Source organism: Pseudorca crassidens, chromosome 7 (assembly GCF_039906515.1).
Source record: "Pseudorca crassidens isolate mPseCra1 chromosome 7, mPseCra1.hap1, whole genome shotgun sequence".
Lineage (NCBI taxonomy): Eukaryota > Metazoa > Chordata > Mammalia > Artiodactyla > Delphinidae > Pseudorca > Pseudorca crassidens.
The window spans coordinates 45173066-45190617 of NC_090302.1; the positions used below are offsets into that span (position 1 = coordinate 45173066).

At 40.3% G+C, this 17552-nt stretch overlaps 1 protein-coding gene across 1 annotated transcript in view; it reads left to right on the forward strand.

Moving 5' to 3' along the window:
• Window positions 1–17147, forward strand: part of TRPM6 (transient receptor potential cation channel subfamily M member 6) — a 138869-nt gene extending 121722 nt beyond the window's left edge. Inside the window, exons 35-39 of the mRNA XM_067744150.1 lie at window positions 940–1022; window positions 1776–1981; window positions 8841–8892; window positions 13404–13510; window positions 16049–17147. Of these exons, the coding sequence (XP_067600251.1) occupies window positions 940–1022; window positions 1776–1981; window positions 8841–8892; window positions 13404–13510; window positions 16049–16182 (582 nt within the window). The 3' untranslated portion in view covers window positions 16183–17147. The remainder of the gene's footprint in view (window positions 1–939; window positions 1023–1775; window positions 1982–8840; window positions 8893–13403; window positions 13511–16048) is intronic.
• Window positions 17148–17552: the final 405 nt, after the last annotated feature.

The following is a 17552-nucleotide window of genomic DNA, read 5'->3' on the forward strand; positions in this document are numbered from 1 at the left end:
CCTATAATAAGCCATAAAGGAAAAGAATATTAAAAAGAATATATGTGTATAATTGAATCTCTTTGCTATACACCTGAAACTAACACAATGTTGTAAATCAACTATACTTCAATTTTAAAAAATCCCAATAAACTCTTTTTTTTTTTTTCTGGAGCTAGACACCTACTTAGAAAGAAAGGGAAAAAATAAAACATACGTACATGTGTCTACTTACTCTCGCAAAAGGAAACATAGGAAGGTTAAACCAGAAAGCAGTGAAATAGATTGCCTAAAGGGGTGTGGAGGTGGAAGGCAGGAGGGAAGAGGAGATTAAGACGGAAAAAATAGGGGAAAGAGGACAATTCTCTGAGTATGCCTTTTTAATTTTTTTAATATCTTTATTGGAGTATAATTGCTTTACAATGTTGTGTTAGTTTCTGCTGTACAACAAAGTGAATCAGCTGTACATATACATATATCCCCCTATCTCCTCCCTCTTGAGCCTCCCTCCCACCCTCCCTATCCCACCCCTCTAGGTCATCACAAAACATCGAGCTGATCTCCCTGTGCTATGTGGCTGCTTCCCACTAGCTATCTATTTTATATTTGGTAGTGTCTATATGTCCATGCCACTCTTTCACTTCGTCCCAGCTTCCCCTTCCCCCACTTTGTCCGTAGGTCCGTTCTCTACATCTGCCTCTTTATTCCTGCCCTGCCACTAGGTTCATCAGTACTGTTGTTTTAGATGAAGGCCATTATCTTCAACCCAAAGGGTAGCCTATTCCTTTTTGGAAGTGGTGGTATATTGTTATTTTTGGCTTTAGCTTTTGGAGTGGGTAGTGGTGGAAGCTGAATAAGGCTGAAAATCACACTTGGGAGGCCTCTAGTAATTCTGTGATCATTAATTAGTAGGCATCTGATAGCAAACCAATATTTTTATCAATGTTCCCTATTTTGCAGGAAATTCAACAACAAAGAGCTGCTCAAAAACTGATCTATACCTTCAACCAAGTGAAACCACAAACCATTCCCTACACTCCAAGGTGAGGAAATATTGGCACCCTGGCCCTTCATCTTATGTAGGAATTTCTGTCAATTTCTTCTCACCCGTTAGCCACGAGAAATACCAGACCCACGGGGAAGTTCCCCATGACCTTAACTTTGGTTTCTTCCTTACATAGTTCTCGGAGACAGTAAAAAGAGAATTAGACACCCTAGGTATGTTTTGGCTTAAATTGCTGAATTTATGTGAGTAGAAAAGAGAAGACCAAGCAGAGGCCGTGACTAACCTCTCAATTACGAAAGCAGGCAGATCCCGGGTGTAGTTACTAATGTCCAGAAACATTATGGTAGAAAAACACTTCTATTTTAAGCGTAGTTTCTTCTGTTATCTTACAGAAATTAGGAACCTTAAAGGAGTGAACTCTTGTTACTTTCACTTGAGTGTTTCCATACACTTGTATTCATTTAGCGAGACAGATCATAGTGTGGTGCTGAGGACTTACAGTAAAGTTTTACTGTCTCATTTACAAGGAACTTCTTAGAGCAAGACAAGAAAAGTTGAATCCAGTACTCTATAAAAGAGTTCCTCAGAAAGAAGGGAGGTGGGTAAACGTGGGGAAAACTCCCAATCTTTGCATTCCATTCTTTCAGTGGAAAGGCAAAGGCGTGTGCATTGAGGCTGCTGGGACTAGAGTTAGGTCATCTCCCCTGGTGCTCTCTGTTCAGTAATATAAGTCCCACCTTTGCTGCCTTTCGGGGAATCAATGGCCTCTTCCCACCCTCCCTCGCCATAGGTTCCTGGAAGTGTTCTTAATCTACTGCCATTCAGCCAAGCAGTGGTTGACCATTGAGAAGTACATGACTGGGGAGTTCCGGAAGTACAACAACAACAACGGTGATGAAATTGCCCCCAGCAACACCTTGGAGGAGCTGATGTTGGCTTTCTCTCACTGGACCTATGAGTATACTCGGGGAGAGCTGCTGGTTTTAGATCTGCAAGGTGATTGATAGCTGAGGATTTGATACAACAAGCATGAGGCAAAGTTCAGGAAACAGTGACCAGGGATTGCTTTCTCAATGTCATTGTCACCTACATTTTTTTTTTTTTTTTTTTTTTTTTGCGGTACGCGGGCCTCTCACTGTTGTGACCCCTCCCGTTGCGGAGCGTAGGCTCCGGACGCGCAGGCTCAGCGGCCATGGCTCACGGGCCCAGCCGCTCCGCGGCATGTGGGATCTTCCCGGACCGGGGCACGAACCCGCGTCCCCTGCATCGGCAGACGGACTCTCAACCAGTGCGCCACCAGGGAAGCCCCTGTCACCTACATTTGACCCCAGCTCTTTCTTTACTCAAAGCCATAGTTAAGGCCTTTCAGTGGAGACATTCCTTGGCAGTATGTACCTTTTTTTTTTTCTTCTTTTAAACAGGAGATGGTATCTGTTTTCTGAATTTATTTATTGTTTGTGGAACTGTTCTAAGTGGGAGGAACCAGAGAGGTGTCCCGAGAGATCATGCAAGAACCAGGATGGGTAATGTATGGAGTTGCTCCATCTAGCTTTGAAGGGAGGTGGCACCATTTATTTCAGAGACGTTGTACAGTGATGATCATGGGCACCTACTATGCTGTTTCTCACCTATAGATCAAGAGAAAAATATAGGCAGATGATTAGCTGCCCAGAATTTAAAGTCATCTAAAATGTTAAACGGGCAATGAGTTTTATACCCAATTTTCCAGTTTTATGGCCTTTCTTTGAACTTATGTTCACAATAACACTTAGGCATGCATTTATACACACAGGAAAGTTTAAATTCTGGTCATTTCTCAGGATTTTGAGCTCAGTATTTTAGCAGTTTATAGTTTAGCTTGTCCTCTTTGCTGTGTACCTTGATATAAGAGTTCACAAAAGTATAAACTCAGTCTGTGAAAGGCAACTTAGTGCACTCTTATTTAATGGAAGCCTTTGATCAATGCATCTTTCTACTCTCAACACCTCACATGTGACTTATAATCCTGCAGCAGGAAACAGAGTATCTCTAGCAGGTTTTCCTTGCAGGGACAGAACGAAATATGTATTAAGGTCAAAGTTTAGTCCCTGGGCTCACTGACTGGGGCTTTGGTTTTAAATAAGGGATTTAGCCCAGGCACTTTCATAGAAGTTATCTTATTTAATCCCAGAAGCAGCACCTTGAGATAGATATTATGGGGACTTTAGGCCCAGAAAGTTTAAATAACTTGCCCAAGGTTGCACAGCGGCTTAAGCGGAAGCCAAGATGCAGACTTAAGCTGGTTTGACCATCCATGTTCTTTCCTTTTCACTGTTCTGTCTTTTATTTCTCTTTAAGTTTCATAGCCATTGGACATTACCATGTTCTGGTTCATTTAAAATGATAGGGCCTTTTCCTTGTCCTCTCTGACTTTCCCATCTCTCCACACCTGGGATTCTGTGCTGAAAGCCAGGCTTGGAGGATGGAGACAGTCGAGATGAACAGGCAATCCTGGGACATCGTGAGCAATGTACACTAAGACTGCAAACCCATTTTGATTGAAACTTCTGTCACATGCTCAAAGATGTGTGTGTGTGTGTGTATATATATATATATATATATATATATATATATATATATATATATATATATACACTTTTCAAACTACACATAAGTCCTTCTGTCCTTTCAGATCTATGCTGTTCACAAGGTGTGAATTATATTTCTAACCCTCAAACACAATATTTTAGGAAGCAATATAAACAAAGTTAAAACAGTCAAGATGATTCAGCTTTTAAACCAGCAGGTACAGTATGATCCATGTAAACCCAGCACACTGATGCCCAAGGCTGCTTTTGTAGCTCATGTTGGGGAAAGGTTGATTGTTTTCATCTATACTTGAGTGTCTGTGCTTTGAGTTTTGGGTAGAGATGTTTAAAAAGTAAAAAACAAACAAAAAAACAAAGAAAAACTTCAAGGAAGTAATGATGACTCTTCAGTGTGTTTTTGTTTAATGATGCTTATATTTGAGGATTTTTATGTCTCTTAGTAAATCCAAAGTGACGTTAAACAGAACAAACACTGCATTAATAGTCTTGGGGGAAAAAAAGGAATTAACTTTATTTTTTTACTGGGCAATTATGTGACTTGCAGAAATAGACCACTCCAAATAAACAATGTGAAAACATTGACCTTCAAAGGAGGGACGAGTGGACATCATAGAATGAACATGAAGAAATTGAGATACTTATCGGAGAGTTTTGCCGATTGGTTAGCCCTGAATTTATGGAAGAACGAGAATCCTATAATAGTAATTACAAGCAGTTATATTACTACTGCTATTAGCTAACATTTACTAAATAGTTATTTTGTGTCAGTCACTCCATTAAAGGCTTATGTGCATTAATATGTTTAATCCAAGCCAGGTTGGAAAGGAAAAATGGGAGAATATAATGTACTCTTAAAATATCATAATAGTTTTCAATTCAGTTATGTTTTACATTTAATTGATTAGTATTTTTAGTCTTTGGAGAGATGATGTGCGTTGTCTGGGTGGCAGGGAGTGGAGACTGAAAGATGAATTAGCTGCAGTTAGGAGAGGCCCTGTCGTCAGGGTCCTGGGGGCTGACTCCTGGCTCCACCGTGAATTAGCTGCATGACCAGGGGGCAACCCCCTTGAGTCCCACTTCCCTCATTTGTAATAATAATGGTAAATAATGTTAGGCGCTTAACTCAGAGGGCTGTTAAGGGGCTGAAATTAAGCAAGTTCCTGACACAGTGAATGTTAGTTATTGTTGTTAGTATTAGTCTCTGTGTGGCTTGTTAAAATGGAAGTTAATCTTCAGTTGTGGGTAGTCTCTTAGCTGTGTGGTCCTGGTGATACTTGAGGGAGATCCCAGCTTTGGCCTCTGTAGAGTGAAGCCCTGATCAGCTTGCTGTGCTTCCTGTTGCTTTGAGGGAAAGAAGGAATGAGAAGCACTCCGGCAGTTTATTATTTCAGTTTCTTCTTTTCTTCTCTTTACTTTCTTCCAAGGGAGTGCCAATCATTAACCCAGGAGCTACCACATCAGGCCACGAAGCTGAACTCTAGGGAGAGGCTTGACTAATTTCTGATCACTTGTAATTATACTGTAGTCTTCCAGTCTCCTTCCATTTAAAAATCTTACACGTGAGAGCCTGAATCGTCATCATTATATGTGAAATCCAATATTTAGTTTCCAGCAATAGGAATGAAAAACAATTGTATTTCAAATTACAGTGGTCTGTGGCATGTTTTTTTTTTTTTAAGCTCACTATTTTTTTTTCAAATAACTTTTGGAGATATTAATTTTTTATTCAACAAAGCAGTTTCCAGGATAAATCAGCATTAGCATCAGCATCTGCTGCTACAAGGAAGGTGACTTCTTTCCATTGATGTAGAAGTTCACTGATGCATCCCAAGGTGATTGGAATCAGAATGTAGGTCTCTGAGTTTCTCATAAGGGCGTGCTATGTATTGCCTGTACATGGGCATTTACTCTGTTAATGCCAGTAAAGAGAGAGCACTGGAATTTTTAGATCTCACAATGTCTTATTGTCTTTCATGTTTTCCAAATATCTACGTACGTGGGTAGGATGGGCACCTATGTTAAAGTTTGCCAATTGGGTGACTCCTGTGTAGCCCGGAGAGGCTGGGGTGGTAGTAGTGGGTGTGGTGGTGCAGCATGATTGGTTCTCTGAACCGCTTTCTTTTTTTAACTCATTGGAATGCCCCTTCTGCCATTCAAGGGTCCCAAAAGATGTTTTTAGTAGTTAAGCTTTGAGCTGTCAGATTGGGTTTAGGGATATAAAGGTTTGTAGAAACTCTTTACCCTCAGTCTTATAGGAGGTTCTATTCATTAGGAAATAGTACTTTAGGAAAGTGAGATAATCAGAACATGATTTTACCAGTGGTAAGAAAATAGAATTTTACTTCACAAGAGCTCTTGATAGAATAAAGACAATAAAAATAGCAGTTGACATGTTTCAGCTTCTTCTGGATCAGACCTTTTGCTAAGCAGTTTGTATATGCTAGTTCATGTAATCCTCTCAGTAACCGTATAGGATAAGGCCCGTGATTATCCACACTTTCAGGTGATACAGTTGAGACTCAGAGAGATTAAAGAAGGTGTCTAGATCACACAACTAGGGAGTGATGGGGCTGTGAGTGGGACCCAGATCCTTTGACTTCTGCCTGTTTAACAGGCTACAAGACTGAAAGTAAATGGGAGCTGATGTGATTTTGATAGACTTTTTTTTCCCCTATAAAACCTCCTATTCCACAATTCTTTAAGTATTGTGTGTATTTCAGCTTAAATTTACAGTTTACTCAGACGTCAGCCTAAAGCTTTCATCACTGCTGGGAATTGTAGGCATAAAGTCATGTCTGAGCTTAAATGTGTGGAGGATTTGTAGCTTTTAGTCTCTCTATTGGTGGTACATGGGCTGTCTGTTTGTTGTTTATTTACTACATAGTTAAACATAGTTGTTCTGTTTATTTGCTACATGTTTGCTGTAGAGTTGGGGTCTTGTTAGGCTGTTCCTTTTTATATCTGTAATGAGAAAAGCATAAAGAGCCCAGCCTATTCATATGACTTTTTCTTTAAAAAGCAAAGCACATTTTGCATACTGCCCCTTGAGCCTGTGTTTCAGACTTATTTTTCCTTTCCCTATTCAAAATCAGTGTACAAAGAGATTCTAAGCCAAGGGTTCTGAAAGTGGCTCTGGGTAGAATTCAGAAGATCTGTGTACTTTGATGAAAAAACAAATTAAAATTATACCTAGGGGCTTCCCTGGTGGCGCAGTGGTTAGGAATCCGCCTGCCAATGCAGGGGACACGGATTTGAGCCCAGGTCTGGGAAGATCCCACATGCCGTGGAGAAACTAAGCCCGTGAGCCACAACTACTGAGCCCACGTGCCACAACTACTGCAGCCCGTGTGCCTAGAGCCTGTGCTCTGCAACAAAGAGAAGCCACCGCAGTGAGAAGCCCGCACACCGCAACAAAGAGTGGCCCCCACTCACCGCAACTAGAGAAAGCCTGTGCACAGCAACGAAGACCCAATGCAGCCAATAAATAAATACATTTATTTTTAAAAAAAATTACACCTTTATTTCATTAACCTATAGCTGAAATTCATCATTTCCTTCAGTTATAACGGAGACAACAGATCACAGTGGCATTAGCAGTACCCGTGACTGTTTGCAATAGCAATTACAGGTATTAACATAGCACATTGCAGTGTTGGCAGATATGTCAAAATACTGGTTGTATTTATTCCTTGTTGGATGTTATAGTGTTATTAGACTTGTGCCTGATCCTGTTATTTAACATACTAATAAAGAAGCACATGTATTGCAGTACAATTTAAAAAATATTTTGATCACTGTATTTCAGTATCATTGCTTTCCTTTGTAATCTTATGTATTCAAACTATACATTTAAAAACATTATTCTGAGAAGGGGGTACCTTAGCTTCATCAGACTGCCAAAAGGGTCATGACCCAAAAAAGGTTTAAAACCCCCTACTTAAGTTATTTTCCTAAGGAAATCAGTTTCTCAGGGGAATGGTCTATAAACTATAAGGATTACCTTTCTGTATGGTAAAACATACAGAACATAGTAAAAATCTTTCTTTTTTAAAGTAGTGGTTAGAAAATGTGTTGGTTTTTTTTTAACAAATAGAAATATACAATAATGTAATACATTTTATTTGATTTTTAAATAAATTTCCCACAAGGTTGGTCTCTTCCAAGGCAAGAGGACCAGTGCTGACTAGAGGACGATCTCAGACATTGTCGGCTTATGCCCACATGGTGCATTCACCTGTCTGACTGGCTCACCTGTGAAATGCTGCCTTTGGAAGTCAGCCTCACCACCATTCGCATTTTATAACAGGTTCACTTTGGTGTTGATCCCTGCCTTGATAAATGTTAGTTTTATATGACACGTTACCCTTTTATGCATTGGTGCCATTTTTTAAGAAGTAAAATTTATTGAAGGATCACATACATTCAGGAAATTACACACAACATGAGCATACATCTTAAAGAATTTCCACAACTGAACATGTGTGTGTAACCAGCACCCAGATCAAGCATGTGGGGTGTTTGTATTCTTCTGTTTATAAACGCTATATACATACATACATATAAATATGTATATATATATATATGTATATATGGCATTTGTTATGTGTCTTTGATGGAGCGGAGGTGGTACCTGCAGAACCACACGGCACCTTGCACCTTTCTGAGCACTGATGGACTCCATCTAAGGAGACCACGGGCTAGGGGGAAGGACACAAGCTTTGGCTTAGCTTCAATCCTGTTACGACCTCTTGTGGTCTGTGCAACCTCTGACAAGTTGCTTAATCTCTTTGAACATCAGTGTACTCATTGGTAAAATGAGGCTGTGAGGATGCTAATACTTTTCTTTCACGATTGCCAAGGATTAGAAAAAATAAAATTAGAAGAAATAAAATTAGAATGTCTAGTATGTACAAGTGGTAAATGAATGATGGATGCTATTATCAGGAAGTGTGAACACATCACAAAAACACTTTTTTGTAGCCTAGTGGTTTATTGCAGCATGATAGAGGGGGTTGCGGGCGACAGGGCATCAACTAAAGTTTTCAAACTTGCCTGGACAATTTAGTAGAGTTAATTCACATAATGTTGAGTTTACTACAGGGTGGGTGTCTAGTTAGTAGTAGAGTTAATTCACATGATGTTGAGTTTACTACAGGGTGGAAAGAAGGTAGGTATAAGAAAGAATTTTAAATTTGGTTATTATTTTCTTGAATTTCTGAGAAAATGAAATTCCCCATTTGGTAAATGAATTTTCTTTTTCTTTGGAGGTGTTGGAGAAAATTTGACAGATCCATCTGTTATAAAACCTGAAGAAAAACAGTAAGTTAATTTATCATTTAGAAAATTGCATTTAACACATTGTACATGGTTTCTTAAAAATAATTTTTAAACATTTCTATATCTTGCCTAGATCCTAGAAAGATTTTGATGTCCCTTTTATCTATATCTGTATCTATATCTATATCCAAGAATATCTACATCCAAATACAATACAATAAAATACAATAAGATTTAAAATACAATAAGATTTTAAAGAATGCATAGATTAGGAAATAGGGGCAAAAAGAAAATAAGGAAATAAAATAAGATTAAATCTGGAGTTGTTAGTACACAAAAATGGAAACTATGTATAAAGACCAATGCAGTGGGCAGAACTTTCTTGCAAATTTGCCTCTGAGTTTTCTAGTGGCCCAGACAAAAGAGAAATATGGGTAAATTCAGCCTCCTTAGGCTTTGACATGAAAACAATTAATGTCATAGGAGAAGCACAGTTTCCTTTGTTGTCATCACAGTGGAGTCATTGCATCTTATCATGGGCACTGTCTTCCATTACATGCCTATAAAATGAAAGCTGAGGGCATGAAGTGTGGTATTCAGTAACAGCAAATCTATGAGAGGACAAAACAGTGGGGCTTAAATATGGAGCCATCAGATTGTTAATTCAGGACTGAAGTGTAAATTATATAGAAGGATGAGTCATCTGCCTAGCCTTTGAATTCCCATGGGCATTTTATCCCATAAGCAGGCTTTTGGGAAGACTTGGCAGTAGAGGAGGTGGTATTCTTCTGTTAAAGGTGGAGTAAAAAGAAGAGATGGTGATGATTAAGGGAGGATCAACATGGCAGATGACAGTGGTTTTCAAACATGAGCTTTCATCATAGTCACCAGGAGAGCTTGTTAAAACACAGATTGCTGCCCCCTACCCCCAGCCTTTGATTACCCCGGTTTCTGATTCAGTGGGTTTGGGATGGGTCCAAATAATGTAACAAGTTCCCAGATGATTCTAATTCTGCTGGCCTAGTGCCCACACTCTGAGAAGTGCTAGCATACAAAATTCTAATTTCTTAGTTGTCCTAAGTGTCTATACTTGGCCCCTGGGTTGTAAAACACACACACACACACACACACACACACACACACACACACATATAATTATATAAGTGGGCAATTCATATATGATGAAATCTGAAACTTGTACTTCCCTCCTATTGGACTCATATTGTAAATATTCACTGCTTTAATGCGCTGTTCTTTTACTGAACAATTTAATCTAAATATGGTACCATTTGTAGGCATCTATGCAAAGAGGTACATCTAAAAGTGTATTAGCTACCCTGTGAACTAAGAGAGCTAGAGAAGATAAAGGTGAGCCATGTTGCTCCTGTGAATCCAGATCCCATGATATTTGACCATGGAGTTCATGTTGTAACCCTTAGGGTACAGATAAAGGCTTTGTTATTTTTCACTGTAGCAGAGTTGAAGTGTTTTTGGCTAAAAATACATATTATTTCTTCAGCAGCCCAGTGTGCCCAAGGGTTTTTAGTAGGAACCTGTATTACAAGTACTTCCTTTATAATTTGGCAGTAAAATTTTTTTTTGCATGTAAAATGGATCAAGTTGATGTATACTCTATCACTTATTAAATTTTGACCTTGGTATATATATGTAATATGACCTGAATATTTCCAACTTTTAGAATTCTAAGAAGATTATATTATTCCTCTTGACAGTTGAGTATTTAACTGCATTCTATAGGCCAGTGGGTCTCAATTTCTATTAGGGTCACCTAGGGAACTTAAAAAAAAAAATGCTGCTCAGAATTAGCATCAAGTCAGAATCTCGGAGTATAGGACCCTGATGTCTGTATTTTTCAAAAATTCCCCATGTGATTCTAATGGACAGTCAGGATTGGGAGCCTCTGTCTTATGTCAAACTTTATTTTTTATGATTTGAGGATGTCATAAACTTTGGAAGCTGATAGATTGGTATCGCTGCAGCCTGTTTTGTGGGGTCACCTAATTTTGGGTGCAGTTGGTCTTCATGGTGAAGATAATAAGTATTATTTTCTCACAATGTGGTGAATTACATCAATCAGTTCAATGAAGCTCACATTTTGGGATGCCGTCTATTTGTTAAACTTTTGCTACACAAAGCACGGGCCATGAACCAATAGCATTAGCATCACCTGGGAGACTGTTAGAAACACAGACTCTCAAGACCCTCCCTAGACTTCCTGAATAGAATCTCAATTTTCATAAGATCTTCAGGTGTTTTGGTATAAATTAAAGTTTGAGAAGCAAGTGCTTTCACATGTTGTTTTATTCTTAACAACAACCTTGGAAGGAAGTGTCTTCAATCCCAGTTCACAAATGAGAAAACTGAAGCTCAGTGGAGATGGCAACTAGCCTATGAGGAGAAGGGGGTCAATGAAAGGGAATGATCCTCTACCAAAAGGAAAGATGTTTTGTGGTGCAAATTCTGATATTGTCTCTAATGCCTTTTGTCTCTTAACTTTCCCCAACATTTTGCACATGAAGACAAAGTCATCAGACCTGCTCCCCCAAATGCTTTCTGGCCACCTAACTTGGTTCCTCAGGTCATTGACCTTCAGTGGAGGCTGCCTCAGTGTTATTGGTAGTTTGGGATTGCACCTTTTTTTTCACCTACTGCCTTGATGGTTTTGGGCGTTTGACAAGTATGAAATGATAATGATGATGATGATTATGAGATGTTCTTTAGTAAATCTCTGTGTACATGGCACTAATTAGCATTTCCTTGAAGGTGGAACCAAGCTACCTCCTGCTCTCCTGTACTGTGAAAAATCTGGAAAACAGTTGTATATTTTTTCAAACGTTGTTATCTGAGACTGCAAGGCTGTAGGCATGGCGTATGAATGTCCCTACAATCCTCCTTCACTCTCCCCTGCACAGGGACTGGTTGAATGCCTGATACCTACATATTATAGTAATTTTGATTCTTTTGTCTTAACTTTAACAAAGCTCATAGAGGGAAACAGTTTTGCTTACAGCTTTTATCTGAGAATCAATGTTACATTTCTAAGTTGGGAACTCTCATGCTTTATTGGGGGGAAGGAAATGGCAGCGTGGAATGCAGAGGAGTGAAATATTCCAACAGGGTCATGCCAGAGAGACAATAAAAGGAATTCTTCAGTTTTAATGACTAAAATAACGCCTTCATTTTTCACTTTATCAGCATCATAGAGTTCCAGTACTAAATATTATGTGCTTCTATTTCTTTGCCATATTTGTTTTCACCTTATAGAAGTGGTTCCTTACCAGATGGATTGAAAGAGCAATAGTTAACAGAGGCAGCTTATGCAGCCTGGTAAATACCACCAGAGCCGTATTTTGTAAGGGCGATTGAGTGACCAGGAAAGTTAATCCTGGGTGTCTGTTCACGTTGTCTTCCCGAGAGATTTCCTCCACCTACTCGCCTCAGAGCAGAGAGGCAATCTGAGATCAAACTGACATCAGCCCTCATTCTGAGCTTGGCACATCTTCAGAGCAGCTACTGTTATTCTGCCAAAAGGAAGTGGAAATTGAGATAAATGTTTCAATACTCAGATGGAAAAGTCCATTTTTACACCACATCCCTTTTGAAAAACCGCATTCCTTAGAAGCGAAATTTATTGTTTCCTTTTGTGATAGTTTGCTTTTCTTTTTTCTTAAGACGTGGTATTTAAGAGCAGTAATTGAGTTCAGATTTTAAAATGTGCTGTTTCCCACTCTGCATGTCATTAAAATAAAATATTAGCTTTCATAAAGTTTCTTTGGAAGTGTTTCTGGTGTGCTCTATTCCTTGGTGTGTAGAGTGTCAGCCGAAGAATAATGGTTGTGAATGATCAAATAATGGATGAACGTTGATCCTAAAATCTGCTAAGGATCTATTATAATTATAGAGCGTTAAAAATGTGCCTAAAATATACTGATTTACTTCCACAAAATCATCATCTCCTAGTTGTCTTATCTTTTCACAAAGAGCCCAGCTATAGCAGTTTGCAGGGTAGAAGTAGCTATCAAAAGAGCCATGAATACTGGGTTTCGGGTTTTGTCGGGCTTTTGTGTTTGAGGACATTGGTTATTTTCAGAAAAGTATGTGGGTTTGAAACAATGCATATCAATTTTTTCAGAAGGGGTGTTCCAATACCAAGTTTATTTTTCTTTATACTTAACCTTTCGGGTATTCTAGTAGACCAGTTGGTAATGAATGTCATTCTCTCACCTCATATGCATTAAAAAGGGTCTCACTGTATTTTGTTTTAATGTGGTACATAGAAAATTCACTTTTCTATCAGATTAGCGTGGAAATGAGTTTCACAGTAGGTCTTGGAGTTGGGTACAAAGATTGAAGTGCATTTGAATTTTAAATTTGCAAACCTAACATTGTTGCTTCCCCAAAGTGCTCTGTTCTTTGTTGGCTCCTTCAAGTTTACTGGGTTACTATGGGTTACTGTTCGGTATCTCAGAGAATCCTAGTTGAGCTCCTTTTTCTGAGCTGTGATCTAATTGATATTCTGATATTTCCTCTAGATCAAGAGGAATGGTGTTTGGACCAGCCAATTTAGGGGAAGATGCAATTAGAAACTTCATTGCAAAACATCGTTGCAACTCCTGCTGCCGGAAGCTCAAACTCCCGGGTATGCCCCCAAACGATTCTATTTTTCTCTAAGTAAATCTCTCATTGAACAACATCCATTGTAACCTGGGATAGAGTAGAAAATCTTAATCACATTTTTATCTCATTCGCAGTTGAGGCCTGACTTTCTGACTGCAAATTTTTCAAGTCTCTAAAGGGATTAAAAGGACAGGGATTTACTTCAGGTTCTGCCAAAATGTGATAAAACAACATTGGGCCCAATACTTGTCACAGTCTCTCCAAGGGAAAAGTTCCTCCTACTTAATTGGGGCAAAATTGGACAGAGGCAGGTCTCTGTTCCCCGCCCCGCCCCCTCCCCTTTGGGTCTTGAGTGGTGCCCACAGAGTTTCTATTCTGTTCTTATTTACTCATTGGACACTTGGGAGGGTGTGGCATGGAGGGAAACAACAGCTATCAATTAGAGTAGTGCTTTTCACTATAAAAACCTGCCACTTTCAACATACATCACAAGGTATATTTTAAAAATCTGATTAGATAATGTGACACACTTTCTCTGAAACTAATAGAGTCAGCACAGAAAAATATTTCTAACATAAAAGTAAGCGGCTGGAGGTTTGTGTCCCCCAGATTGGCAGCCCCAGCTCTGCTGCATTTTTTCCTTTTATCTCAGAAGGGATGCTTTATGACTGTCTCAGCTTGCTCACTAATTTTCTAAGGTTGCGCCACACTCGTCCTTAGAATGGAATTTCACGTCTTTTAAGCTGAGTAGCCCTTCCAGCCTTATCATAAATGATCAAACCCTGAATTGGAAATCAGTAATATCCATTGTAACCTGGGATGGAGTAGGTGTAAATTTACAACAAAGAAAGGCACTTTCTAATCTTGTTGGAGTTAGAGGTAGGAGTTGCCCTTGTGGGCACGAGGTAGCAGAAGACTAGGGTGTGGAGCAGATTCCATTTCCTGTGGGAAATAGCTTATTAGCCAGGGGTGGTGGCGGTGGGGACATCAGACTGGAGCAGTACAGACAGGAGGGGTCTCAATGTCTTCTTGGAGCTGCCCAGGACCCCTTCTCACAAACCACCCAGAAGAACTGGGCAAAGAGATCAGTCCATAGCACATTGGCCAAGCTGCCCAGTGGCCTCCTCTGGTCAGAAGGAGGCCAGGAAGGAGAGGGGGCTGGGCTGAGTGGCATCCAGGCCCCCAGGTAAGGGCCCTGTGGGAGGCAGGAGCTGACACATATCTCCGTCCCGTGATTGCAGGCTGGAGTCCAGCCTATTAACTCAGCATCCTCAGGCGCTGACATCTTCCCAGGACTGATTCATTGTTTCCTGGGCAGGGCAGCTTCTCATTCTTGATCAGGGACTGTATCTGGTCAGCCAGGAGAAAGGGGGCCTTGAGGCATAACTCACTGCTTCCATCCAGTTAGCTCTTCCGTATGATAAAGATTTCCTCCCTCCCTCCCTTCCTTTCTTCCTTTCGTTCTTTCCCTACCATGGTGGCTTTTGAGTAATTCAATAATTCCTCCATTTCTGGACCTAATCCTTGCTTCCTTTCAAAACCTTAGTTAACACATTTAAATGGAGATAAAAAAATATCCTCATTTACTTGAACATTTGGTAATTTGAATTTTAAAAAGTTTAGCTCGGAAAACAGGATTGGGGTGATTTTTCTTTTTGTTTATGTTTTACTTTTTTTTTCTTTTCTTTTTTTTTAAGAGAGGCAGTTCAGGATAGTATAAGAGCATGGGATTCATAGGTTGAGCTTACATCCCAGAAATGCTTTTTGCTAGTTTTGTGACCTTGGCCCTCATTCTCATCTGTAAGCTGGGGATAATAACACCTATCTCATAAATTTGGCGTGAGGGTTGAAGTGATGTAATTACTGTTGGTTATTATTAAACTATAATATGTATTAGTTTTATGTCCAGATAATCCCTATTTAACATTAAAAAATAATACAAGGAATGCATGTTTAAGGTTAACAAATTTAATCAACACAGCATACAGTGGTTTACAAACATTTAAAGGTCACTCTCCTCCATAAGTTTCTCCCCAAGGGTTACCTTTATTAATGATTTCTTTTGATAATTTCCCTGTGAAATTAAAGAAGGAGGCTTCAGGAAGCATAAGATCTGATAATTGGATGAAGTCTTTATAGGTGCAGCCAATCCTGAGGTACAGCTTTGTTGCAGAAAACTGACCATTGACATCCCGAGTCCACCATTTTGGCTGCACTCTCTGGCTCTGCCATCATTCAACAAGTGAAAATGCCCTGTTTCCAGTTTGGCCTCACTTAACTCTGGGCAGGTCATGTCTTATAGGGCACCGTGTATTTAGTCAAGCAACCAAAGCTTGCCTCCCCTGCCCCAGTAAACACAGCCCTGGGGAGTTAGAGTCACACATGTGCATGGTGGGGTGTAGTTTGGACATGGTTGAGGGTTTGAGTTTCACATATCAGTGGCCCAAGGGAGCAGAGTCCTCTCTGAGCACTTGGCCTAAAGTCCTGAAGTCCAATCTATCTGTGTGAATATTGTGTTCTTAAGGATTCTCTATAACTGTCTTAATTGTCTTCCTTGCAGATTTAAAAAGAAATGACTATTCCCCCGGAAGGATAAATTCCGCCTTTGGACTTGAAATCAAAACTGAACCAGCTGAGGAGACTCCAGCAGAGGAAGAGGGTAATAATTCTCCAGAAGACCTCACACGGTTGTAAGAAAGGGAGAAGTAAGAAGACGACAGCCCTTGCCCTCCCTTCTATGAACTCTATGGTAACCTAGATTGATTGATCTAGGTTGGCTCTGACTGGTTATGTCAGAGCCTCTGCCGGGATGGCCTTACCCTGAGGGCCTCCTGGGACATGCCTTCTGAGCCTCATGTCTCCCCTCCCCAAGGACCTCACTGGTGTATGATGAATGGCTTCTCCTAGATATTGACCTGTGTGCAGGGTGCTTTGCGTGTGTTCGTCATTCTCAAGTTGCACAAGAAGACAGATGGCTCAGCCAGGAATGCTGCTCTTCATACCTCATTCCTTGTGCAGAATGCTGGGCACTAAAGAACCAGGCAGATAAATTTAATTTATTTTCTTACTACGTGTGCAGACTCTAACCTCCACTACTATTCATCACCTCACCCACATATTGTATTTATGTCTATATGTACATAAAAAAGTCACTTGACTCCCTCCTCTCCTTTCCAGCAGCATAGGGCTTTGAAGAGCGACACAAAGGAAAACAACGGAGTAAGGGTGTATTTGCACAGGCTGGAGCACGCTCCGGTACAAACTAACCAGTAAAATGTTAGCATCCTGGTGAAATCTAGATGGGTTTCAATATTGTCAGTGAATCATATGATAACCGGGCATTTCAGGTTTCTCTGGAAGAGAGGAAAGGGAAATCTAAAACAAACACCCCTGCATCCTCTTTTTTTTAAGGGAACAAGGATATATAAAACTAGAAATTATTAAGAAATGTTGTCCCTTCCCTTACGCTCAGGGACACTATTGGTTAGAGAGTTGACTAAGCCAACCTCTAAAGTATTACTCCCTTTTTCAAAGCTGGGTATATAATGTTACAAGCTAAATTACTTTATGTCAGGTCCTATGAGGAAAGATGGGGTTTTTGAATGAAAACATGTTTCACAGGTAATCGCCTGGTTGAAATACAGAGTTCTGGTGGCTTTAACGAGTGCTGGAGTGTGTATTTTAAGTATGGCCTGAGCACATGTAATCGGTTTCAGTGGCCTGAAGAAAGGGTCCCTGGAAGCCACACTGTACAGCAGTGGTCCCCACCCTTTTTGGCACGAGGGACCGGTTTCGTGGAAGACAGGTTTTCTATGGACCGGTTGCGGGGGGTGGGGGATGGGGGGGATGGTTCAGGCAGTAATGCCAGTGTTGGCGAGCGGAAGATGAAACTTTGCTCACTCGCTGCTCACTTCTTCCCATGTGGCCTGGTTCCTGACAGGCTGCAGACCGTTACTGGTCCGTGGCCCCGGGGGTCGGGGACCCCTGCTGTACAGCATATTCGGGGGATCGGTCATCCCTCTTTCGCACTTATCAGGGTCACCCTACCTCAGAACAAGCACAAA